Source organism: Bidens hawaiensis, unplaced genomic scaffold, assembly GCF_021521415.1.
Source record: "Bidens hawaiensis isolate Kalapana, Puna unplaced genomic scaffold, B.hawaiensis_p1.1 tig00006359_1, whole genome shotgun sequence".
In the NCBI taxonomy this organism is placed as follows: Eukaryota; Viridiplantae; Streptophyta; class Magnoliopsida; order Asterales; family Asteraceae; genus Bidens; species Bidens hawaiensis.
Genome location: NW_027491424.1, coordinates 654,772 through 682,167, shown reverse-complemented (window position 1 = coordinate 682,167; position 27,396 = coordinate 654,772). Strand labels below are relative to the sequence as shown.

General features: G+C 32.2%; 2 protein-coding genes and 1 pseudogene across 2 annotated transcripts; 2 read left to right on the top strand and 1 right to left on the bottom strand.

Moving 5' to 3' along the window:
- Positions 1-3,610: 3,610 nt before the first annotated feature.
- LOC143632014 (transcription factor DUO1-like) lies at positions 3,611-4,849 on the top strand (annotated as a pseudogene).
- Positions 4,850-5,309: 460 nt separating this feature from the next.
- On the bottom strand, positions 5,310-7,820 carry LOC143632013 (malate dehydrogenase, cytoplasmic-like). Its single transcript, XM_077100611.1, has 7 exons — positions 7,347-7,820; positions 7,104-7,262; positions 6,830-7,002; positions 5,922-6,199; positions 5,711-5,846; positions 5,522-5,633; positions 5,310-5,420 (listed from the first exon to the last, which is right to left on the bottom strand). The coding sequence occupies exons 1-7, from the start codon at positions 7,483-7,485 to the stop codon at positions 5,326-5,328; spliced, it is 1,092 nt and encodes a 363-aa protein (XP_076956726.1). The 5' UTR covers positions 7,486-7,820; the 3' UTR covers positions 5,310-5,325.
- A 1,334-nt stretch (positions 7,821-9,154) lies between these two features.
- Positions 9,155-11,378, top strand: LOC143632012 (uncharacterized). Its single transcript, XM_077100610.1, has 4 exons — positions 9,155-9,165; positions 10,594-10,685; positions 10,758-11,019; positions 11,104-11,378. The coding sequence occupies exons 2-4, from the start codon at positions 10,602-10,604 to the stop codon at positions 11,250-11,252; spliced, it is 495 nt and encodes a 164-aa protein (XP_076956725.1). The 5' UTR covers positions 9,155-9,165; positions 10,594-10,601; the 3' UTR covers positions 11,253-11,378.
- The last annotated feature ends 16,018 nt before the right edge of the window (positions 11,379-27,396 follow it).

Sequence of the window (27,396 nt, the reverse complement as noted above, 5' to 3'; positions counted from 1 at the left end):
ATACATGCATCCTGCATGAAACCACGGTTAGCATCTAAGGGTAAAGGATCATACAAGTTACCTCTCTGCTGAGTGAAGGTTGGCATCTCGGATGAGTAGTTGGGATAAGAGGAGCCTGCGATAAGAGTTGGTCCTCCATAGGCTATGGTCTGCATGGGGATTATGTCTCCTTCATGGACTTCGGAGGATCGTTGATGTTGGACGCCTGAGGATCCTTGATTCGGAAAGAAGGATCCTTGATTCGGGATGAAGGATCCTTGAGGTTGGATACCGTATGATCCTTGTGGAAGGATGGCTGATCCTTGCCGATAATATGAGGATCCTTGATTCTGAAGACCCATGGATCCTTGTTGGAGGTTAGTCGACCTTGGCTGATCTAACGAGAATCCTTGAGCCTGTTGACCCATGGACCCTTGTTGAAGGATAGATGATCCTGGTTGGAATAGTGAGGATCCTTGAGTGTGTTGACCCATGAACCCCTGTTGAAGGATAGATGATCCTTGAGAGAACTGACCCATGGATTCTGGACTGGTGAAATCCAGCATCCTTTGCATCAGGGGGGTGAGATCCTCTGCTGGCCTCTTGTTCTTCTTGAGATCCTCTATCTCACGGAGGATCCTCTTATGAGGATCCTCTTATTAGTCTTGTTCTGCTGCTCCATGTATGCCTTAACCTGCGAAAACATAGATGAAACATCACTGTTAGTATTAACCACCGGGGCAGCAGCAACGGTTTTTGAGCTCTGGAAGACTGGTAGTTGCGTCTTGCTCCCAGCAGCAGCAGGCCGTTGCGTTCCTGTGATTGGCGGAGGCATCGGTGGCAAAGTCCTTGATAAGAGAGGAACCGTAGCCGGCATGGTTGATGAAGCAGAGGTTGATTGAGAGGCCATTGATAGTGATATGGGTATGAAAAAGTTGAGAATGATAAGAATAATATGGATTATAGCACCAATTGCCCCACGGTGGGCGCCAAATTGTTTTGGATAAAAATCTGCTAAGGATCAAGTATCCAAATCTGTTATGTGAGGTAAGGTGCTAACTCGATAATGACAAGTGTATAAGCGTAATATTGGTGAACACAAAGGTTTGATCACGAGGGAAAAAGCCCTTAACCAAGATAGTCTTACTTCGGTCAAAACTTATCAAGGTAATCTTTGGTAAAATAACTCCGGTCAAGGATTAATAAGATAATCTTTGGTCGAATTACTTTAGTCAATGATCAACAAGGTAACCTTTGGTCGACGAGTATATGACTATCGTGATCTCCGGCACAAAAAACCCCCGGACGGTGAAAACTATCACCGTCGATTATATTGATAACTAAAAGGTGGTTACAAGTGTTGTGGAGTAAATGACCGAGATTACAAAGTATGCTAGTGTGTAGAGAGAATACTTGTTTCTGCTCTAGTGTGTGTGATAATACATGTGTTTTTCTATTCGATCATAGCTCGTTTAAATAAAAAATATCACTAACAATATTCTCTAACTATCCGGAAGTCTTCCACCTAGTCGCTTCACAACCTTTGACCACGTGCCAATAGTCATCCAGTAGCGAGATAAGCGGGAGAATGAGTCTTATAGCCGTTGTTGATATTTTCACGTTCATCTTCACATGAATTCGTCTATTAACAGCTACATAGAAGTAGTATCCTGGATCCATGCTCCAGCTAGAGAATGCTCTGTGAGGATAATTGATGCAAGTACGTCTTAAAGTTGTCACATCTGTCCAACACATCACCATACTAAACGCGATCATTAGTAAACAGGTAATACCAAGGATCGTCGATCCTTTATATCCTGACACATATTTCAAGGATAAACTATTCATAAGACAGTTAAGGATAAAGGATTCTCAGTATAAAATTCTTGGCCTAACAGTTGTATGTATCTTGTGATATTGTTCCCTCTTCGGTTAATTATTCAAATAATATAATATCAAGCTTTAACAATGAGTGGACCATACTATCACTTATGAAATAAATAAACGACGATGAATATATTAATTAATTTATAATAGCGTACAACTTCAATATGATAATCGGTTTGGAATGCATAGTAGGCATATTTCTTTGAGGATTATTCTATAAATTGGGAAAAAATAAGAAGGATGAGAAAAAATAATGATAACTATTCATAACTAAATATTTACTAAAAATAAAAAAAACACAAAAATGTTTCCACCGTTTTTATCGTTGAAAAAAAGACACAGTGTTGAGAAGAAAAAAATCATTGTGTCTTTTTGTTTATCATCATGTTTTGTGTTTATTTTTAAATCATTTGTAAGGATTAAAAATATTTTATGCAATTATGGTACAAATCATTTGTAAGGATTAATTTGATGATATATCAAAGTGACAGCCAGCTATAACTTTTTAAATTTTGTTATATTTAAAAATATTTTAGAAATTCGATAATTTTTTTTTAATAATTTAATAAAAAGTTACTAATCGCTAATCAGTGTTATATGTCTACAAAATCGAGTATTTACCAAGTACCAACTAAATTGTTATGCATAGCACTTCAGTTCTCCTGTTATATATACATGCAAGATCAGTACTATATGTTACTATAAGACTTAAGACACGTATAACATACGTTTATTAATTCTACACTTACAATAAGCTTTTCATTGAAATAGAATAAAATAAAATTAAAGCTTAATTGATCATATTATTTCGTATATGATGCGTCCAACCAATAGATCATGTATATATTAGCATAATTTCTAAAATCAAAACTACTAAAGAAGTTAATGATTGGGGCGAATTTAGTGTACAAGTTGCGGGTTCACGAAAACCCGTAAAATATTGAGTGAACTCGTACACAATGTAAAACCATAGCAATATGCTTGCTAGCGGATTGGTGTTTAATAAAGTGTTATGCTTGCCTTTCAAAAAAAAGCCAGGTGACATTGTTAGTTTGTTAGTCAGATTGTTGATTTGTTTAAACTTGAATTAGATGTTAATTCGTTACAACTTGAACTGTCGAATAATAGAAAACAACTATGAGTATTTTATTTTTTTTTATTTTTGAAAAGACAGTCTTATTTATATGTTACGTTTTTTTAATGTCTAATGGTGTTTGTTTATGGTTATTGTATTGTATATTTATTATATGATGAACCTTACCTGATCTGACACCGTTCGACCGACCCAAAAAAATTTTACGTTCGGTTGTATAATATTAGAGCATCTAAAACAGTGAATCACTGGAAAAAAATCCTGAATCTTGTCGGTATTTGCGATAATATGCTATTTTCTTTCCCAGTAGGATTAAGGACTATAATAATGATAATAATAATAATAATAATAATAATAATAATAATAAATAAAACACTTAATTATTATGTTTCATACTAGAATTGATCGAGTTGACTCGATCCGACCACGTTGTTCACCGAGGGACCAAATACACCACCACCCATAAACTCCAAGGAGGAAATAATAAAAACCAAACCCATGTCTTCAACCAAGAGAAAAACGAGGACACATGGGCGATAACCGTCTTAACCGTCACTACAAACACATTACACAAACACACTTCACAAACCCATATTAATTCCAACAATCCACGACATAATAATAATTGCACTGCGTGAATATAGCGTGCAAATACATTATATGGAAATGAGAAGAATTAGATCATCAACGTACGATGAAATGGGAGAGATAAAGAAAGGGCCATGGAAGACTGAAGAAGACGAGGTTTTAATCCGACATGTTGACAAATACGGACCCCGTGACTGGAGCTCCATTCGATCCAAAGGCCTTCTTCAACGCACCGGCAAGTCCTGTCGTCTTCGTTGGGTCAATAAACTAAGACCCAATCTGAAAAAGTAGTCATTTTTATATATATTTTTTCATTTTGTGTTTTTTGATTGCACACACATAAACTGTTTGTGTTAATGCTTCTGTGAATATTTGTTTTAGTGGTGTCAAGTTTTCTGCGGACGAGGAGCGGACCGTGATCGAACTCCAGGGGCAATTCGGGAACAAGTGGGCCCGAATTGCCACGTTTTTACCCGGGAGGACCGATAATGATGTCAAGAATTTTTGGAGTAGTAGACAGAAGAGACTCGCTCGGGTTCTACTGTCGCCGCCACCACCGCAATCACAGGACCCACAAAAGTCACACAATAAGGTTAGCAAATAGAAATTTTTTTATTAATTATTATTTTTTGAAAAATTAAATAATTGTTTATTTTTTTTAATATAATTTTAGGCACCAAAACGTAGTTCTTCAGGAGAGTCATCAGTGGCATCACCAAAAACAATATCTTGTTCATCATCTTATTGTGAGCCTATTAAGATGATGCCATTGCCTTTGCCATTGCCACTGACTGAACTTATGGCTCCTGACACCGCCACCGCGGAGGCTGCTACGGGCTTGGTTAGCCAGGATCATAACCCGCCACCTTGCCCGTTCGATTATACCGATATACCCTTGGAGGAAAACTCATGCAACCAGCCACCTTTGCTACAAGATTTCAATCATAACATTCCACCACCCTTTGACACCCATGACATTTTTAACCAGATCGCGGATCCTAATTTCTTTGCGGTGTTCGGTCAAGGTGGGTCGTCTGATATGGTCGAGTTTCCTTATGTGACACCAGGTATGCATCATGCATGCATGAAGTTATGTATATGTAGATATATATGTAGATAAATGTATGATTTAATGATTGCATTTGTTTGTTTGTGTGTGTAGGTGGTGAAGGTGAAAGTGGGAGTTGTGGAAGGGAAGAGAGTAATGATCTGATGATGATGGAGCGGGATACGTTCATGGATGATTTTCCGATGGACATGTTTGATCAAATAGAGCCGCTACCGAGCCCGTCTGAGTGGTGAAGTGTGAGTTGGCTAGGGGTAGTGTTTAGTTTGTTGTTGTTCTTGGTGTTATGGACAAGTTTTAGTTTCTTGGAAGTATGGTGTTGGTTTGGTTATGGTAGAATGTTTATGCAATTGTTGGGACTAATTTTACATTTATATGCATCATATGATTCGGTTATGTTACACTTGTTTTTCATTAAAAGGTTGGAATATTTGTTGTGTCTAGGTATTCCTTTAATATGTTCAATTAAGTAGGTCAATCCACCAACATGTATAACCAATTATTACAAATAATTGTATTTTGAGGTAAATGACATAATTAGCTATAGACTTTCATGTTTTAATTTTCTTAAAAGGTTATATAAAAGTTTACAACTAGTATTTTCATTAAATGAAGGATAAAATAATATATTCATAACTGTTGAAGAGAAATTAACGGACTTATGGCAAATATACAAATTAATTAATAGCCACAAGATTTAACATGAATTATATCAATGAAGGGAAGAGTAGGCCACTGTTTTCTCTTCAATGAGCTCTTTTTCTAAAGCATCCATCTTTTCCCTTGCAAACTCATCAATCTTTAATCCTGCACCATTACAAAATAATAATCAAATTTAATCTCTAAACAATTTATCAATCTCACATAAAAAATATGTGAAATTTATAACTTGTTCAATGAAAACATACCTTGAACGATCGACCATTCGCCTTTCTCACAAGTGACCGGAAAAGAATAAATCAAGCCCGGTTGAATACCATAAGATCCGTTGGAATAAACTCCCATCGACACCCACGTTCCCTGGCTCACAAAATTGGAAAACAAGATTATAATGTAAATAAAAAATAAATAATTGTAATAAAAAGACAAAACCAGACCTTTGGAGTGCCAAGAATCCAATCCCGCATGTGATCACACACAGCAGTTGCAGCAGAAAACGCACAAGACAGCCTTCGAGCTTGGATTATAGTTTGACCTCTTGTTTGTACATTTGAGATGAAATCTGTGTTCAACCTGAATCATAAGTTCGGGGTTAATATCATCAAAAATGATCCGGATTTGGATAAAGATATAAAAGTTAAGAGTTACCAATGATCATCAGAAATAAGTTCTTTTGCGGATTTGTATCCAACTCCAGTATTAACTGTAGCATGATTGGCATCTGGATATAGATTTGAAGAGTGATTTCCCCAAATTATAACGTTCCTTACATCACCAACATGAACATTTAGATTCTCTGATATCTGGTTTAATACACGGTTATGATCTAATCTAGTGAGTGATGTAATATTCTCTTCTGGAATCGAAGGTGCAAATTCTTTCAAGATTAATGCATTTGTATTTGCTGGATTTGCAACCACAAGCACCTGCCAAAATTCATTTTATTTTCAGATTTTTCCTCTTAAATAAACAATAAACAAAAACCTTGCAATCTATATTTTTCAGTGAACAGTTCGGCGGGAAGTTTGCTTATTTAAAACACAAACGAACATAAACAGAACTTTTTGTTCATTTAGTCAAATGAACCTCGCTCGTTCATTTATATCTGTGGCCACTCGTTTACGATCATTCATATATGCTCTTCAGATTACGTTCATATATGCTAGTCAGTTTACGTTTCTTTAAGTTCGTTCGTTTACGCCCGTTAATATATTCATTTCAGTTATTTAGGCCCATCATAATATAGTCTAGTTTTAGCAACTTCTGAAGCTAACATATTGTTGTTCACATTTACTTTTAATTGGTTTAGCTCAGTTATGTTCGGGCATCCATTTTAAGTTATGTTCGTTCATTTACTTTTGTGAACAAATTCATTTATATTGTTAATAAACAAACACAAACATGCTCATTTTCTTAACAAACAAACAAACAAACAAACACAAACAAGAAAACCTCGTTCGTTTAATTGTTTGTGTTCAATCATTTGTTCAGTTAAAGTTAAACGAACAAGCACGAACATGTTCACAAGCTTAACTATATTGACAGACAACACAAACCTTGCAATTTGAATCAGCATGTTGTTCCAAAGCCGAAGCTTGAGCCTTGTAAATGCCGACATTCTTAAAGATTAAACCTTTATTATCATCTTTCCTACGCGGGAACCCACCAAGCATTATTGCAATATCAACACCTTTACACGCTTCAATAACATCGGTTGTGCAAATAACACCTACAAGATTCATAAAAGATCCAAAAAGTTTAACAAAGCTCAAACTTTTTATAAACTTCATTACATAATTACATGAAGATTAATGTGTTTTAAAAGCTAACCTTTGAGAACTGGGAAAGCTCCATCCATTAATTCCATTTTTACCCCTTTCAAGATTTCAGCAGTCGGCTCGATATCAAGCATGTGTATGATCACGGGTTGATCCGGACCCAACATTGCTCCACGTGCAATCATCGGAAGTAAGGCATAGCCTATTTGGCCTGAAACATAAGTTAATTGTTAATTAACTACTTAACCAACAACAATTAAGATACCATTATATGAATTGAAGGTTAAAAACATGCCTGCAGCCCCGGTAACGAGGACAATAAGCGGATCTTTTTCAACATCTACAAAGCTCCATAAGTATCTAATGATCCTCCATGACAGATACAAACAAACCGAAACAATCACAAGTTTTTGAATCAAATCCAAAGTTTCCATTTGCAACCCAATACTCTTATTTAATCAAAACAAACAGGAATGAACCGGTTATCAAACTGACATGAATTTATAACCTGATTCTCATTGAGGGAGTTTATCAAACACCTGGTGTGCAAGGTAAAGAAACCCCAGTTGAGGAGTTCCAAATAGAAAGGTTACTTTAAGATAAAGGAAAGCATTAGATGATGATGTAAGTCCCGTGATACAACCCGGATTGGATTCATGGGTATGAGTCTGAAACTGGAAATTGATGACATTTGTGAATGGTGAATGCATTGATTTTGAAAAGTGAATAAATTGGTGGGAAATGGGGTGATGGTTGGTTGATGATTACACGGGTTTTAAACTTTAAGGAGCAACATGGACTACATCTAATGATTTGTCACCATCTTCATTAACTTTAATGTTGGGACACTTGTTCATGTTTAATGTTTAATGTTTATTACGAGGATTTTTAGATTAATAAAAGGAGAACTGCTTTGTTTATGAAAAATAAAACATTGTCAATGCAATAGATTTTCTTAATCACTTAAGAGCTAAAGTAATGGGGCGTTTTTCCCAAGATATGACACGTTCATGAAGCCAAAACGTCATAACAGAGGTTTCGAGAACGGGCGTCGCCCCTTGGAGCTTCTTTGCGGTGACGACGACGTTCGTCAACAAAGTGGGTGGACCTGGCACCTATTTTAGATATTTTTTAATTTTTTGTATAATTTAAATATTATTTTATTTATATGAGATAGATGAAACATTATACATATTTTTCGTATGATGTTTTACACTTTATTTTAAAACCACTACAATTGTGCTTATTATTTTACTCACTAAAAAAAGTTTGAATAGCCATTTGCCATATAGGTTGCGGGTGTCTTAGTATTTGGTTGGCTAGTTTCTTGCTAGTTTTTGATTTTTTTATAAAATTGGCCGTTCATAAAAATAAGCCATTTGCCATGTAGGTTTTTATATTAAAATTATACTTGAAAATAAAAAGTTGACGCTTGTCAAAGGTACAACATCAATGCTTGTAATGCCATCTGGATTTAAAATATTTAAATCATATCTAAATATGTAATTTGTCTCAATTTACTTTTTATTTATTGGTATAAAATCATGAGTTATTAGTTTTGTCATGCTACTAAGATTGAAAGACTAAAAGTCTTGTTTGTTGTGAATGAACTTTAAAGTCTAAGTTAAATTGTCTCGTCATGTAAAATCTTAATCATTTAACAATGTGCTGTAGTTTAAAGCTCCCACATCTATATCATTTGGGTTCCAATCCTGTGTTGAAGCTTTTCCTTTGTTGTTCGGTAATGCCTTGAATCCCCTCCATTACCGCCACAACGCAATGTACCGGCATTGGCGGACCTATTGCTTGTGGAGGGGGGTTGCGCGACCCTTATAAAAAGAATAGTATTATATATGTGTTAAAATCCTGACCAACCTGTAGAATTTTGTGAACGAACTCAACTCAAACCGAACCGAACTGTCAGTTAAAAAAAATACGAAACGGGTAAGGGCCCAATGGGCCACTTTTGAATGTTGATAACAAGGTATGGCGGATCCAAACTGGGTTGTGTGACTTTGCCCCATTGTTCTGTTCTGTTCTGCTCTGCTCGAGTAGTCGTCGTCTTCATCTTTACTGAAATCCGATTATAAATCTTCAAAATATTGAGTTTTCAGGTCTGTTTTCTTATCTAATTCTTTTAATTGCGCATTGAATTTCATTAACCTTTTTTAATTTGTAAAGTTATAAAATCTAGGTTAAGTTATAATTCCAGTGTTCATAAGGCTTCAACTTTGATACTTTTTGTTGATTTCAGTAAATTAGGATTAACTTGGTGGATGTAGGTTTAGATATTTTTATTTTTAAGCTTTAAGCAGAATAATTTAGATCTTTTTGTAGCTTAAGTATGCAATAATAATTATTATTATTATTATTATTATGGCTTAGTTAAATCCACAAATGCTAAGAGATGCCATAGATTTTAGTGGTTTATAAAATTATAATAACTGTTGTAAATTGTAATTGCATTTGATATACTGGTCAAAAGAAAATGAAACACATGATCATCGGGTCAACCGGTCTGTATATAAGCAGCTGGAACATTCATTCCTGCTACAAGTAGAATTTTTGTATGGTTTTTAGTTTGATGATCTCTGAATGCATAATCTTATATTATCATGGTTTTGTGTTTTAATTCTATTCAAATCATGCCTGTTATTATGCTCTTGTGCTTCATCTTTATGCGTTTGTATGCCTACATAACTATTGCATTTGCCTCTAGTTTTAGCTTCAAAAGGTTTCAGTTGTTGGATGTAGAGATTATAGTATTATACAATCTGAAAGCTTTCTGCGTTTTAATGTTTCCTTTATTTGTTCGGGTCAGTAGCTACGGTATTAAATTTTTCATTGATAAATAAAACAAGTAATGATGGTGATTCGAAGATAAAATTATGTGTTCACTTTGTTCTATTCATGTGCGTAATTTAGGTATTTGGTTAAAGATTGTAGAAACGGGTTGCGGGTCTAATGGGCTGTTTTAAAACTGTTGGTGGGTTATGACGGGTCCAACGGGTTGTGTAACTCTGCCTCTTTGCTCCTTCATGCATCTTTTTGCTGAGGTTATATGTTTTCACGTGTTGCTTTTTTACCTAATGTAGACAGAATCCGTCACTGAAGTTAGGTTATTTTAAGGCCCTTGTTTTGGTTAAGATATTGATTTTGGAAGTAAGTGGTTGTCGATTAGCCACCATAGTTTATAGGTACAGAGTGTTATTTGCTAGTTTTAATCAGAAGAATTGAAGGTTATTTAGATCTTTATGTTGCTCAATAAAGAGAAGTTGGTTTATGTATAGCTATGCAATGATAGTCATGCCTTAGTTAAATCTACACATGTTGAGATGTCATAGTTTTTACTTTTAGTATTAAATTATAGCTGTTGTAGTTGCATTTGATGTAATGGTTGTTTATAAAGTATATAACAAAAATGAGACGCATTAACGGGTCAACCAGACTGTATGTTGAACTTGTGTATTAAGAACCAATCAATATGAGATAAAAATATGTTATTACTCATATTTGCTCGGTTTATTGTTATTTGATTAAAGAGATTAAAATGGACGATACAATGAAGCAATTTCAAGAAAAACTAATTGAAATCGAGATTGACGCCGAACATCTTCTACTTGCAAGACACGAGGTAACCGACTTTTCCTCACTTAATGTATATAAATTTTCATATTTTACAAAGCCTATTAATTTGTGATGACAGTTAGTTGAGAATGATAGAATGAGAAACGGGAACAGGGAGGCCTTAACCGCACTAAGGAAGCGGGCCCGGACCACACAAACAAGCGTCCCTTCACCGTTTGAGTTGGTGATGAAAGAAATCGATGAATCAAGGCCTTTGGTTAAGGAGATTTGTGCAACTTGTGGGAATCATGATTCTAAGGAAAAAACATGGATGATGTTTCCTGGAACGGACATATTTGCGCGTGTCCCATTTCACGCAGCCCATACCATCTTGGAGAAAGGTAACTTGGTTACTGCGTCATTAAGAAACTATGAAAGAGATTTAGTCATAACTACTTTTTTATTATATTAATTTTGTAATGCAGACCAAACAAAGCTAGATTATGATGTTAAGAAGCTGCAAAGCTATGTAAAAGAGAAGTCTTTTTTGATATCGGAACAAGGTGCGCTTGCTGACAAGATCGGTCCGGGAGTTTTGAAGTCAATGGTCACATTACAAGACAAACCAAAGTAAATGTTTTCTGTAGTTCTAGAATTGTTTTGGATTACTTGGTGTTGAACACAAGGTGGTGTTTATGATCTTAAATATTTGATCATTAGTCAAATATTTTTATTAAACTATTGCTTTATGTTCTTCTTTTCTTAAGTACACTTTCACTTACAAGTACATGTTCAACTGATGCAATCTCAACAACCTTATGTGGGTTTTATATGCTTAAATAAGTCTGAATCAAGACACTGATTTTGTTTTTTCTTAAAATTTTATTAAAGGGATTAATATTTTAGTTATTATGCTTAAAAATGTAGTTTTTTAGGTTATGGAGCTAGGGATGGCATTGAAACCCGAACCCGATGGGAAAACCCGACATAATGGGACGGGTAATACCCATTAGGGTTTGGGACGGGTTTGGGATTAGTTTTAAAATTTTTCGCGGGTTTGGGATTTCTAATATACCCGATTACCCAACCCGATTACCCAATAACATAAACCCATTTACCTGATTATATGCCCGATGTACCCGATATAGCTTATTATTATTATTATTATTATTATTATATTCAAAATATATTATTTGTCGAAACTTGTTTGTGTTAATTATTTGAGATATTTTATCTTTATGGTAACCATCTTTTTAATCGATTAGTTATATTTTGCCATAACCCTACGGGTTTTGAGCCGTGTATACATGACAATTATTTTATCAAAACCCGATGGAAAAACCTGAAACCTGATGGAAAAACCTGAAACCCGACGGATAATTACCCGATTAAAACCCGACTGGTTTGTGATGGGTTTGGGATGGACTTTAATAAACAGGTATGGGTTTAGGAATACCTAAAGCCGACCCAAACCCGAATCATTGCCTTCCCAATATGGAGCTAACTCGCATCACTAATAAATCAACTTAAATCATTTAATAATGGAATGAATGTTTCCCTTTAATTTGTTTTTTTACCATGCGTTGAATGATCATAACACCTAAAAAAGGCATTTCTTATCTAATTTATCTTTTATTATATGTATACTAGGATAGTACCCGCGTTACACACGGGTTGAAAATAGATAAATAACAAAATCAATATAGGCAAATTTACCAACCATCAACTTCTTCAAAATTTAACCAAAAAAAAAAATAAATTACCTTCACAACTTGACAAACAAAATAAACAATTATAAAAGTTTACTGTAGGTTTTTTGAAGTTTCTAGTTATGAACTAAACTAACAACTTAAATAGAAAACACAAAGTAAACAATGAAAGTAAAAATTAGTAATCAACTACATAACTAAGTTATTGGTGTTACCTTAAATTTTACCTTCAGATTCCAAAGAGTTTGGAAGATCATCAAAATTTGGCTCATAGTTCTCACACTCTAGCAACCATTTTACCTTCTCACTAACTTCATTTTTCAAATCCAAATGTGCTCTTTCTTTTATAACATTAGCAAGCTTCAAGTGATCCAAATCTCTTAAAGAAACAGATCTATGGATTCTAATATTGATTTAGGATAGTACCCGTGTTACACACGGTGGAACATATTTAAAAACATTACATATATGTAACATTATATAAATTTAATGAAATGCAAATGTTGTATTTATAAATAAATGATACTTTTACATGAATTATAAGAAATCATAACTTATTTGAGTCAAATACAAAAACATTCAAAGACTAACAAAGATAAATGAAAAGTTAAAATAACTTATATCATTAGTACAATAATAAGCAAACAAAGGAAATTAGTCACTAAAACAATTCTACAATGTCGATTCAACAAAAATTTTATCTCAATGTTAATTCAAAAGATGAACTCTATCTAAGACATTTATTGCACATAAATAACTATAACGTTTATTACTCTAAGTAGGGGTGTTCTTCGGGTTTGTTTTTCGGGTTTCGGGTTTTTCGGGTCGGGTTATTCGGATCTTAAAGTTTTAAATCTTGACCCGAAACCCGACCCAAATCTCTCACGGGTTTTTCGGGTTCGGGTAATTCGGGTTCAGGTTTTTTCGGGTTGGGTTAATCGGGTTTCGTGTATCCTAGAAAAAAAACACAAAACCAATTTTTTTTTAAAAACTATAATGCTAAAATTAAAACAAAATATTCTTCTTTGCTTATAACACATATAATCAAATAATAAATTAACCTAACTTGATAAAACAATTAAAAAGAAGAGTAAACTAAGTCGAACCACAATCGTATTCAATCGGGCATGATTTGGTTATTCGATTATGGTTGCTATTAGTAATAAACGGAATTCATAAATTAATAATAAGCAATTGATCCATAATAGTTAGAATGACAACAGTCGATTTGAGTCAGATTCTGATAACTTTAGTGACTAAGACTTAGCCTAGTATACATAAAAATATATTTAATTTCAAAACTAAAAGTTTATTCGGGTTTTCCGGGTTGACCCAAATCTTATAAATCAAACCCATTAACCAACCCGAATTACTTCGGTTCGGGTTCGGGTTCGGGTTAGTCTTTTCTCGGGTTCGGGTTCTTCGAGTCGGGTTAATTCGGGTTCGGGTTCGGGTTCGGGTACGGGTTTTTCCGGGTTGGGTTTCGGGTTTCGGGTAAAAGTGACAGCCCTAACTCTAAGATAGTACCCATGTTTATTTGCACATCAATTTAAAAACATTTATTACAAACCATGTTTGAATTAAATATTACCAATTTGAAAAACATTTATCACTAACTTTATTTTCCAAATCCAAATATTCCCTTTCTTTTGTAACATTAGCAAGCTTCAAGTGATCCAAATCTCTTAAAAGAAACTGATAATTGGATTCTAATATTGATTTATGATAGTACCCGTGTTACACACGGTAAAACATATTTAAAAACATAATATATATGTAACATCATATAAATTTAATGAAATGCAGATGTTGTAATTATAAATAAATGATACTTTTACATGAATTATAAGACATCGTAACTTATTTGAATCAAATACAAAGACTAACAAAGATAAATGAAAAGTTAAAATATTTTATAACTTATATCATTAGTAGATAATAAGCAAACAAATGAAATTAGTCTCCAAATCAATAAAACAATTCTACAATGTCGATTCAACAAAACTTTTATCTCAATGTTGATTCAAAAGATAAACTCTATATAAGACATTTATTGTACATCAATAATTATAATGTTTATTATTCTAAGATAGTTTACGTGTTTATTTGCACATCAATTTAAACATTTATTACCAAGCACGTTTGAATTAAATATTACCATCTTGAAAAATATTTATCTCTAACTTCATTTTCCAAATCCAAATGTGTCATTTCTTTTATAAAATTAGCAAGCTTCAAGTGATCCAAATCTCTTAAAAGAAACAGATCATTGGATTTCAATATTAATTTAGGATAGTACCCGTGTTACACACGGTGGAACATATTTAAAAACATAATATATATGTAACATAATATAAATTTATTGAAATGCAAATGTTGTACTTATAAATAAATGATACTTTTATATGAATTATAAGACATTATAACTTATATGAATCAAATACAAAAACATACAAAGACTATCTAAGACATTTATTACACATCAATAACTGTAATATTTATTACTCTAAGATAGTACCCGTGTTTATTTATACATCAATTTTAAACATTTATTACACATCAATGTTAAAAGATGTTAAAAGATAAACAATATATAAGACATTTATTTTATAAGTATATTATAAAATTATGTTACAAAACAAACTATTATGACAATCAATATTTACAATAAAGTTTTAATCAATATTCAATAAAATGTTAATTTTCATTCAAGTGTGTTTGAAATATAGTTGATTCTAATATATATCATTCAGGAATTAGCCAAAGCTTTCCCATCCATTTTTTATAACCCTTTTATGGATAAATTATGTTAAATAATTATTGAATACATATAATAATAAATAGCATAATCGAGAAAACAAATATTTAACATTAGGTTGGCCTAACCAAAATATTAAAGAGTAAGGTTGTCTACATAAAAAGTTAATAGCTACACAAACTTGTCTATATTAGCAAAGTCATGAAAATGTTTAAATCGTATTATCCCAGCATGAACTTTCAAATATATGTGTCCAAACACAAAAGCATTTTGCTTTAGAACCTGAAAAACAAAGCAAACCATGCAACCTGATTAAGTATGAAACGAAATTTTAATGTATTTCATAATGAGTTTATGTTAACATTAATATCTAGGGGATTATGTAAAACTAAAAACAAAATGTGTGAATGTAACAATTACCATATAAATATAGACGATCATAAAATTTCATAAGAAAACATTTTAGAAAGTCATAAAATTTAACATAACTTTATAACCATAATCTTAAAAATTCAGATGTTTTTTTTAAAAAAAAATTGCAACAAACTGATCATCAAAATTATAACATTTTTACACTATCATATTAAACAAACACACATATTAAACATAAGTTAGGATAGTACCCGTGTTACACATGGTGAAACATATTTAAAAACATAATATATATGTAACATCATATAAATTTAATGAAATGCAAATGTTATACTTATAAATAAACGATAATTTTACATGAATTATAAGATATCATAATTTTTCAATATTCATTCCTTAAATAACAATATTATATTTTTAATAAGCATTACTAAATATTTAAAGTTATTATGATTTTATTGTCACCTTCAACTAAATCTATTAATATATTTATTTCTAAATGTCAAAAATAACACACACACACACACACACACATATATATATATATATATATATCTAACTGAATTTCAAATTTTGATTCTCACCATTTATATGAAATTTACAAAAATATGTTATATACAATTTGACTTTCAACATTTGTTCAAAAACCGAATTTGAATAAATATACTAATTAATTATACTAATATGTTAATTTAAAAAATTACAAAAATGAAAATAAAATCGGTTAATTTGAAAACTTCAAAAAATTATGAAAAGATTTTGAAATTGGTTTAAAATTAATGAAAAGTATTAAAACATTTAAAACTTTTTTGAAAGATTGGTCAAATTCTGAATTTAAAATGGGTTTAAATATGTTATATATATTAAGCATAAATTAAGGATATTATTTAAAAACGGAAATATATAAATGTACATTTCTTATTAAATTTTTTCTAATTAAACTTTGAAGTTACATATATTAAATTGAAGGTTATGGCTCAATTTTATGAATAATAAAAAATATCAAAACAATAAACTTATGTTATATTATATTTACTAATTAATATAGAGATAATTACAAAGGTTAATGACATATCACAAAAATTAAAAACAAATCAGTTCTAATTATTAATACTACTAATTTGACTAACTGATTTAGAAATAGTTACAAAAATTAAAATCAAATTGGTTAATTTGAAAAAAAATTAAAATAGAGATAATTTCTTTTACTAAATAATATAGAGATAATTACAAAAGTTAATGTCAATCCTCATTACATTTGGTGATATTTTGTCCTTTAAATGCCATATTTTGAGAAGTTGTGAATTTCTGACCGAATTATTTAGAAGACTCTTAATCCTTATGGGAATAATATGAATAAATTAAGAAAACATTCCATGTTCACTAATAGTTATTTTACGAAAAAAATGTATAAACACAATAACATAAGAACTTGTAAAATATATACTTAATTTTTCCTTGTGGGAATAAATAATCATTATTATTGTTATCTAGATTAGAGCCCGTGTTACACACGGTTGAAAATATAAAAACAATAACATAAGAAATTGTAAAATATATACTTAAAGTTTTCAAACATGTGTCATAGTTCAATATGGTTCCAAATGATAGTATTTGAACTAACAATATATTTCAAACCCGAGTAATATTTAAAACGAAAGTACGAAATAATTCGTAGTAGTTGTAGAGATTATAATATTAGATTTAAAATTGAAATAGATGGGAAGATAATTTTGAATTTCAATTTGTTAATGTTAAAGTCTATAACTTATTTTTGTAAAGTTCATATAAAGGTTGAAAATTATAGTCAAATCATTATTCATTATCATTATTATAAAATAAAGTCTAAATCATATACCAAATATGTATACAATTACCGGAAAGTTAATTTGAATTTGAATTTGAATTTGTGGAAATAAATTGAAATTACTTATTGTAAATATTGTAAATTATAAACTCATCTCTAACATTTGGCAACTATTTTAAATTATTGTAAATAATAACAAACTTGTTAGAATATAATATTAGAATATAATTCTATAATATAAATATAAATAACAACGAACTTATAAAGTGTATTTTTAATAATGTCTAAATTAAACATAACGTGAATGAGATATTTTTGTAATTTATGAAAATACCATCCTTAACACTATAATCAAAATTTAAATGTATATAAGTTATTATTGTAAAGAGAATATATATTCCATTTAAATGTTAGTCAAATCATTATTATGGATCATTACTTATAAATTAAAGGTTAAATCATATGCAAATTTAACATAATCTGAATAAGAAAAATACAACTATAACATACTTATAAAGTATAATTTTAATAATGTATAAACTTAAGATATTTTGAATTATACGGAGTAATTATTATTATATTAAATATAGTAAATTTAATAATTATTTAGTCAAAGAACATATAAAAATTATTTAATAATTATTTAATTACAAATTCAAATGTTAGTTGTACAATTAAAGGAAACATGTTAAATGAATACAAAGGAAAGCTGTTAGTCGAACAATTAATATGGACATTTATTAAAAATTTAAATTTAAATTTAAATCATATACCAAAAATGTATAGAGATACCATAGATAAATTATATAACTTGATTTACTTATTTATGTAAATTAGTAAAGTTGTTACTCCATATTATGTATTATTATTTATAGATTATGGATATTTAATTTTAGAGAAATTATTATTATGTATATTACGGATAATTAAAAAAAATTTGTGTTTTTATTATATATCAAAACTATATACAATTACGGTAAACTAAGATTAACTTTGAGTTTGGTCAAGTAATTTTAAATTAATTTTAACTTACATTTTATTTCGTTAACATGTCTAAATGAAATAAAATTATTTTATTTCGTTAAAGTAATAAAATTATTTTATATGTCTAAATGTTATTTTATAATTAGAATTGATATTTTATAATTATTTGTAAATTAAGGAAAATCATGGTGTAAAAATATAAATGTAATTAACTGTATTAACACCACAAAAATTAGAAAATACTTAATTGAGGAAAGTCAATGCATAACAAATAATTCGGTTATGACCACACATTAGGAAACTTAAACTAAATAATTATAATTAATGGAATAGTCAATGGTGTAATTTATTAAAAAAAACAAATACTATTAACTTTTAACTAAAATATATGAAAATCAAATATTGAAATACATGAATATTAAAAAAATTAAATCTATACATGAATATATAATAAAAATACATATACTAAAGTCTTGATCAATGGTGATATTAGTACAGATGAGTCGGACAATAACCTGAAATAATAAATCCGATAATTAATATTGATATTATGGACTTTTGAACATAATTAAAACACGGAAAATTTAAAAGGTGTTACCGGAAAAACTATATTGTCGAAATTACCATGGTATACCGAAAAAGCGAAATGAGCATCTATTAGTCTTACCATTAACCTGAAATTATAAAAGAACAATATTAATGTGGAATGTCTTACCGGTAAATAACAAATATGATTGTTAACCATGAAATCTCAGTTTTTGATTAACAAAGTTAAATGGATTATTCAACAGAAACAGTCGATGGTATATAAACAGAAACAGTCGATCAATTATCAAAATTTTCATCTACAACATAGTTTAACAGGATGTCAAACAAAAGCACACAAAAATTAAAAAACGACTTTTAATCATTGTTATAAACATGACCGGAAAAAATAACCGGCAACACTTACCGGAAAAAGGTAAAAAGGTCCAAAAATAATAAACAACAACGATTTGTATTAAAAACACGAATCTGATTTAAAAGAAACATAACAAAATTGGATGAAACAATAACCGGATGATAATATATTGCCGGAAAAAAATATATATAATAGAAACTTACCGGAAAATAATATTATATTGTCGGATGATAATATAACAATACACATTTGGATTGGCCGGAATATAGAAGATGAACAAATAAGATCCGGGTATTTGGGAATTAGAGAAAAAATGATTAGAGGAAAAACTTATGAAATATTGCCGGAAAATTAACTTACCGGAAATTAATTAATAACAATATACATTAGGATTGGCCGGAATATAGTAGATGAATGAAAGAAGAGCCGGGTCTTTGAGAAATAGAGAAAAAAATAATTAGGGGAAAAATATGAAATATTATGGTTTAAATATAGTTAAGTAGATGACATGACATTGATATAAAAGTCATTGGTGACATGGCCTTGAGGTGGCATTGATGTGGAGGCCCTAGAAACTTGACAAGTGGAAAATGCATCTTGCTTTAATAGTATGTATAGATTTGGTTTTATCATTAATTTTATTCGCTTTTTATTATATTTATATTTGGTTTTATCATTAATTTTATTCGCTTTGTTAGGACTTGTATTTTTATTGAATTGACAACTTAAAAAAATAATAATAAATACATTCAAAGCTAACTCTTATACATTATATAAATACAAAATGCACTAGTAACACTTCGGCCATCCATATCAATTTTAAAGATCAGTTGGTAAGATCTGCTAAACACCAAATCTTTGGGTATTTGGTACATGAGTTTTAGTTTAAACAAAGGAATGTTTAAGTAATCGAATTGGACACAGTAAAGGATTTGAAATGGTTTTTATCGGTAGACTTGTAGGAAACAAGTTAAAATTATACTACAAACGTTTGGGTGATCATTTGGTCAAGAATGACCAAGTTTGGGACAAAACAGTTATGGGCAGATGATGAGCAGAACCGTGTCACCCTTGGTCGTGGTCATGCATAGTTTAAGTTGTTTGGAGGACGAGTATGCCTTGCCTAAGAACAATCGTGCCCAATTAGCCAAGGGCACGATCACTTCTCTTGTGGAGCGCGTCCATAGTGTAAAAAAAGGAGTTTTCAGTGAACAAATTCTTGGTTCATGAATCTAATATTATTGGTTGTTGGGATGCTAGTTTAATTAACGATAACCTTGCTTATAAGGATTTATGTACCGCTAGTGAGTCACGATTGTATCTAGAACTCTAGAAGCGATTGTTCTATCCACTGTGACCTAAGGTGAATCTTTCACGATAAAATCCCTTTTTATATGTTTTTGGGATGGAAAGGCATACAAAATGCTTTGATAAATAACTAGTTTTCTTTGCAAAAGTATTATATTATTAAAATGTTTGACTTGCAATCATTACGTTGATTTGATAACTCCGGACATATATACGTATAACATATAACAGGCATTGTAACTATATGAAATATGGTTTTCCACTCGTGGTTGTGCCCTAAATGACAACATGGTATGTGTGTATATATATGTTATCAAGCATGCTATGTGTTTGTATTTTAGTGTGATCACAGAATTAGATATGATTTGGGACAATATGTTGAAACTCATAAAACTATTTAATGAGTCGATCTGTCGATATTTCAATGGCTTTTATGCTTACATATGATTTTGAGTATGTTTTTTCAGAATTCTATAAGTGAAGACAGTTTGAACTTTGAATCCATGGTGGTGGATATGAGGCTAGACTTTTGATTGAATTAAAGGTATATCGGGAGTCGGGACATAACATAACGAAGCCCATGTTTAGATTTTGGCTCTCAAGTTAGGATGTTAATGAATCCTCCCTTTGTTATGAGACAAGTCATGTAGTTAGACTTAAGGTATCTCTTGGCCAATTTTAAAATTGTTATTTTAGTTAAAATTTATGATAAGTAATTGTAAACAAAGCAAAACTAGAATAATTTGTATCCGTATCGATATAAAATAAAAGTGATGGTTGGTGTTATAAACTTTAGCTAGATGTTTTAGATTTTAGAAAAAATTATTTGATAGATTGACTAATATGGTGTGTTGGTCTGGTGGTTGATATATTATTTGTTAAAACCCTGACGTGAGGGGTCACATCCTCAACTAATGTGAGGGGTCACATGGTCGATTCCAATTTCAGGCAGATTGTTGGCATTTTTACTTCAGTTAGTATTAAGTGTGTATTTGCTTTGTTGTATACCCCATTTTTGTGATTTATTTATTTTAAAGGAAGACATATACCTGTATGAATATTTTATTATTATTATTGTTATTTAGGGCATCCTTGACTCTTAGCTGGCTTTGGGATATGTGTTATTCACTTAGCCGGCTCCGTATATTCCTTTTTAGCTGGCTCCAACTCGACTTGTAGCCTAAAGCTTCACTTAGCTGTCTTTTTTTTCTTTGACCAGCCCCCCTCATTTCATCACACTCACTCATTTCTCTCTCTAGAAATTACTCTTTCACTACCTCGTTTTCCGTGCCGCTGGCCCGATGACTATACCTCGAAAACCGTGAAAAACCCAAGGTTTCCTCGAAGTACGTGCAACCCGACGACCGTCAAGTGTCACCTCGATTTGCATGCTAACAGTGTTGACCAAGAAATCTCGATAAGCGGGCAAGTGCGGAAGTGCTGCCGAAAGTACTAGGTGTTTATAAGGCAAACATGGTAGGGGTTCTGCCCGAGTAAAATATTATTATAATATTAAATAGGCGTAGACCCTAGTTGAAGGTATACTCGATACCTCGAAAATATAAACAAAGAAAATATAAATAAAAGATATCGAGATAAAAGTAATTCTTTGTTATTAATACATTTGAGTTTTTATATAATAAATATAGAAATAAAGTATACGTTCTTCGAGAAGAAGAAACGTAGTGTTTAGAAAATATAAATGATCGCACTAGAGGTTCGAACATATTTAATACAGGAAAGATGTTTTGAACTAAAGTTTCGAAAAGAAAATATAATCGAGGTAAAATTTATACAAAATGACTAAAGGTCTAAAGCTAAATTGTCAATCTACTATTAACAAATGGTTATACTAGTACTATAGGTCCGAGATAACAAGAAAGACAAACTCGATCAGTGAAGTGAAGATGATCATTCAAAAGGTGAATACGCCCCAAACTTTTACAATTATTTTAATTGAGTCATTTAAATTGATTACATGAGATTACGTATCTCTAAAACATTATGAACAAAAGTAGTCGCTGGCCCTCAGTCTGTCGTGTACGTTTGTCTGGATTCTTTCATATGTGGTTAGATGTGGGCACACCGCGCCACACTTGGTTATGCCTCCGCAATGACGGGTCGGACCTAAGTTATGTCCGCTATAGGGTAATCATGTGTATACTGATGGTAGCTATGTAATCTCGAACGTTGTGGTGTTTGCTGAACGGTTTCGTGTTTAGCTTAATTTATAATTGTGATTTAGTTTTTAACTTATTATTCCTAAGCCACGAAGGGCCGAGAACCAAGTTATGCATCGAGGGGTAATTAAGTAAATAAAATATTTTTGCGTCAGTTTATTCACCAGCATGTGTTGCTGACGTATTAAACTGTTTTACAGGTAATGAAGATTAGATTCTTGGGGACGAAGTAGCCATTAAGCGATCTGATGGGTCAGATGAATTTTGTGAATGTTAAATATAAATGGTGGTTTCAACAAACAATCTTTTGCAAACATTAATCGGGTATTTTTATAATCCCGTTTTTTGAATATATAAATATGTTTATATTATATCCACGCTAAATTTACGCATTTAAACCGTAACTCTAATTTATTTATAAAAATGGTACCAACTATGGGTCACACGCCTAGGCCTAAGATAGGTGTGTGACAAAGGATTACCCCAACTTCAAACTCAATAAGGCTAAATCCTTCAGACACCCAACTTAAGTTGATCCAGCAACGAGAAAGAAAAATAGGATGTGGAGATATAAGACACACAAAGACGGGCGGACGATTTATCATGGTGAACCTTTCTTGCCCAAGTTATTCTAACACTTAATCTGCTGGAAGTTCGATAACAACATGGGTGAAGCAGTGATTCACTGCAAAGACATGCACCACCTTTGTCTCTTTGACGAGCACGAGATGGTCGCGCTCAGCAAGGAGATCTTTTGAAGCTTCTCAACTCCCCCGCTGGGAATAGTTGAAGATGTCTGAAGGGAAAACACAGATGGAATAGTTGAGAAGTTCAACAAGTTTGTGCATTATCTTGTTGACAATCAACTGTTCAACTGCGAGTCCGGCTTCGACTACAAGACCGAACGAAGACAAGAGCTAACGCCTAACAGATCAAATACTAAATACTAGAGGGAGATTGTAGGACCCACGTTTTGTATTGTAGTCTTTTGTATTTGTTTAGTTTGTTCACGATGTATTTAGTTAGCTTGTCGGTTTGTTTATATGCATGTTTTGGCCTGAGGCCATGTATGTTGAACCCAATGGGCCATGAATAATATATGTGAGCATGGCATTGCCTCACCTATAAAAGGTGAAGTATGCACATGCCAAACTAACCTTTTGTTAAATACTACAACCTTATCTTCTCAACAACTCTCTCGATCCTCTCTCTCTTACCACTTCGGGTAATAACCATGCAAAAACAAGATCCAAGATCTCGGTTGGCTACAAGTGATTTCCCTAGCTTGTAGTTAGAGATTAATTCAAGAACTTATATTTGTTTGATCCGTTCATAGGACCTACATTGACCAACAAAGCCCCAAAGGACGACGGTAAAAAACATATTTTTAAAACAATGAGAAAAAAAAGATCTTGTGTGATAAGAAAGTAAAAATCTTTGATATGGTGAAGATTGCTTTATATGATAGAGCGAAGATGGTTGTATAATTTTATAACAATGGTTGTTGAAAAATTAAATTTTGGTAGGTAAATGTATTTAGTTCTGATGACTAAAACATGTCAGTTAAGAGAAAAAAATTGACGGCTAAGAGAAAAAAAATAGAAACATGCTAAATATTTAATTGAGTAGGTAAAAGTATTTAATTTTGGGGGTTAAATTTACACTGGCTAAGTGATAAAAAGATAGAAGTTGGCTAAGTATAAATAGGATTGGTAAGGTTGGTAAACTATTCAATTTTGGAAGCTAAAATTAGACAGTTAAAAGAAAAAAAAGAAGACGACTAAGTGAAGCTTTAGCCTACAAGCCGAGTAGGAGCCGGCTAAGAAGGAATATATGGATCCGGCTAAGTGAATAGTCACATATCTCGAAGCCAGCTAAGTGTCAAGGATGCCGGCTAAATAACCAGATATGTAGGGTAAATTTAGCCGCCTTTGACATGTGTCGAATTTTTATAGGCTAAAGGTGAGTCCCGTTTACTTTTCACAAATTTCCGTGTCCATAAAGTGGCGGCTAAGCCTTAGACGGCTTCGCTGACATGTCACTTGTTTATTGGTCAAAAACTCAACGATTTGAGAAATTTAGGCTAAATTAGACACGTCTATTTTGATAAAATTTAGGTCAAACTTTTGATATTTTTCCTCAAACTTTTGTATCAAACATTAATATCTTTCAAAAAAGAAATTATAAAAGGTTTTATATGATGTTGTAGAACTTAAAACAAAGTTGTAAATGTTGACAATTTTCATAAAAGTTTTAATGTTGACGACTTCAAAAAATATTTTAATGTTTGATAAAATGTTATGATGATAGCGTGTCAGATAAATATTGTGATAAGTCTTTCACATAATTGCTCTCGATTCACTATCTAAACCTGATCAACCGCTTAATATTTGCGTCCAAGCTTTCGATGTGCGCTTTGACCTTGCGATTCACTATCTAGAGGTGAATGAAGAGGGCCAAGTTTTAGCTTTTGCGATATCTCTATCGATCGAGCGAACTGGTTCATCCGGGGTATCAAGAACAAAGTCATTGTCGGTGTCGTGTAAATTTATTTTGGTATGAGCAGTCGAGTGGTATTGAGAAGAAGTGAGTTCGTTGGTGCTAGCTGATGTTTTTAACTGTTGGCCGACACACATAAACGATGGTAGACTCCACTTTGAAAAGGGTTGGTAAAAAGTTTGTGTGGTCAAAATGATAAAAATTATATTATTATTTTTAAAAGTGGTAATGGCTAAATTCTTGGAACCCACAAATCACAACGGTAAAAAAATGGACAATTTTTCCTGTAACGAGCTTGGCGAAAAGAGGGATGGCGCCCCTTCATAATGACGCGGCCTTCCCTACACGCTCTCCATATTCTTCACTAAACAAAGCACCATACGTAGTTGCCGATTTGAAGGGGTGAAGACGCCTTATTAGTAATGGATGGGAGGTTGCCTTTGGCCTTTGCTTTAGCCATGTTTGAGCTAAGATGGGTGCCATTGGACGTCACCACTACACATTACACATGATCATCTTTTATCTATCATAAAAGAATGTTGCACGTGGTGGGGAATAGAAGGTTCACGAAGTTTTCCGTATTTAGGAACTAGGGAGCATTGACTTTAGCAAGAAACGGTCCACCACAACTTTTGATTACTTTGAAATTAGTGGAAACTTCGACTTTCACATATCCACATGTTTTTGTCGGCAGATATATATCTCAACTTAAACCTTGGATGTCAATTAAATCCTTTCAAGCAAAATGAGAGGCGCATATAATGCTAATAAATAGAATATGAATAAATTAATTATATGTATTCGTAAAAGAAATTATGATGTTTGGTATATCTAACTTTTTTATTCGAACTCATATCCTGATGTGACAACTATTTCAAATATGTTCTAATGTTTCAAGACCAACGAAATTGACCAAATTTTGAATAAAACTTACAATGTTAATTAAATAAAGGGAAAATTCCCAAATTAGGCGTTTATGAATACGTTTTTCAGGTTTTAGGTACCATTTCAAACAAATTTCTAAAATATGTATTATAAACTAGTCGTGACGAATAGTTTATGATTGTCAACGAGTAGTTTGTATAACCAATAAAAATTTGCCACGTGTCTATAAACTAACCATAACGACCAGTTTCACTAATCATCTACTCGTAAAGATTAAATAAGTTTAAAGCCTCGTAATCAACACCCGCGAGTAAATAAGATATCATTTAGTCGCGACGAGCAGATTATAAAACCTTAAGAGTCGCGAGTAGTTTATCAAACTAACCATGACGATGAGTTTGATTACCAAATGCATCGAACCGGTTTGTTTTTCAAAACACTAACCAGATTGGTTAGTTTGTTTGATCAACTAGTCGTTACGAGTATGTAACATCCCGAAATTTCCAAGTAATATTAATTATGTTACTTAATTATAGAGAGAAAGTTTACCCGGGTTATCAGGAAATAAATAATAGAATAGGAGTTGGTATGGGTCGGGCTAGTGTTGGGTAATGGATGTGGGTTGTGGACTTGGATTATTTAGGATGGGTTAAATGAGAATGGGCCTTAGGTCCATGGGATTTCAGGGATATAAATATCCCCTAAACCCAAAATATCTTTCATTTTTCACCAAACTCCCTAACACACACACCAAGCACACCCAAAACCGCCGCCGGCCGGGCCGAGAAAGAAGGAAGGATCGAGCGAGGTCCGGGTAAGAGAGAAAGATTAGTGGTGATACCAAGATAAACGAGATCCAAACAAGCTCAAAAGGTATGATTCTTGATCTTGGAAGTTTAAAGATCCGAGCTTTTAGTGTATAAACGACCAAAAATGGTCTGGAAGTGTAGTGGGTGGTATTAAACCTTAACAAGGGTGTTAAAATCGCCCGAAATGTTGATCAGAAACCGAAACAGCGGACATCTGGGCAACTTCGCCTTCATCTGGGCAACTTCGCCTTCAAGCGATGAACTTCGCCTGCAAGCTAAGTTCGCCTGATGAACTTCGCCTGCAAGCTAAGTTCGCCTGATGACAAGTTCGCCTGAGGTTTAAGTTCGCCTGATGATAAGTTCGCCTGAGGTTTAACTTCGCCTAAAGCTAAGTTCGCCTGAGGTTTAACTTCGCCTGAAGCCAAGTTCGCCCGAGGGTTAACTTCGCCTAAAGCTAAGTTCGCCTGAGGTTTAACTTCGCCTGAAGCCAAGTTCGCCCGAGGGTTAACTTCGCCTAAAGCCAAGTTTGATTAGAAAATAAATTATCAAGCGATAAGTTAAAGTAA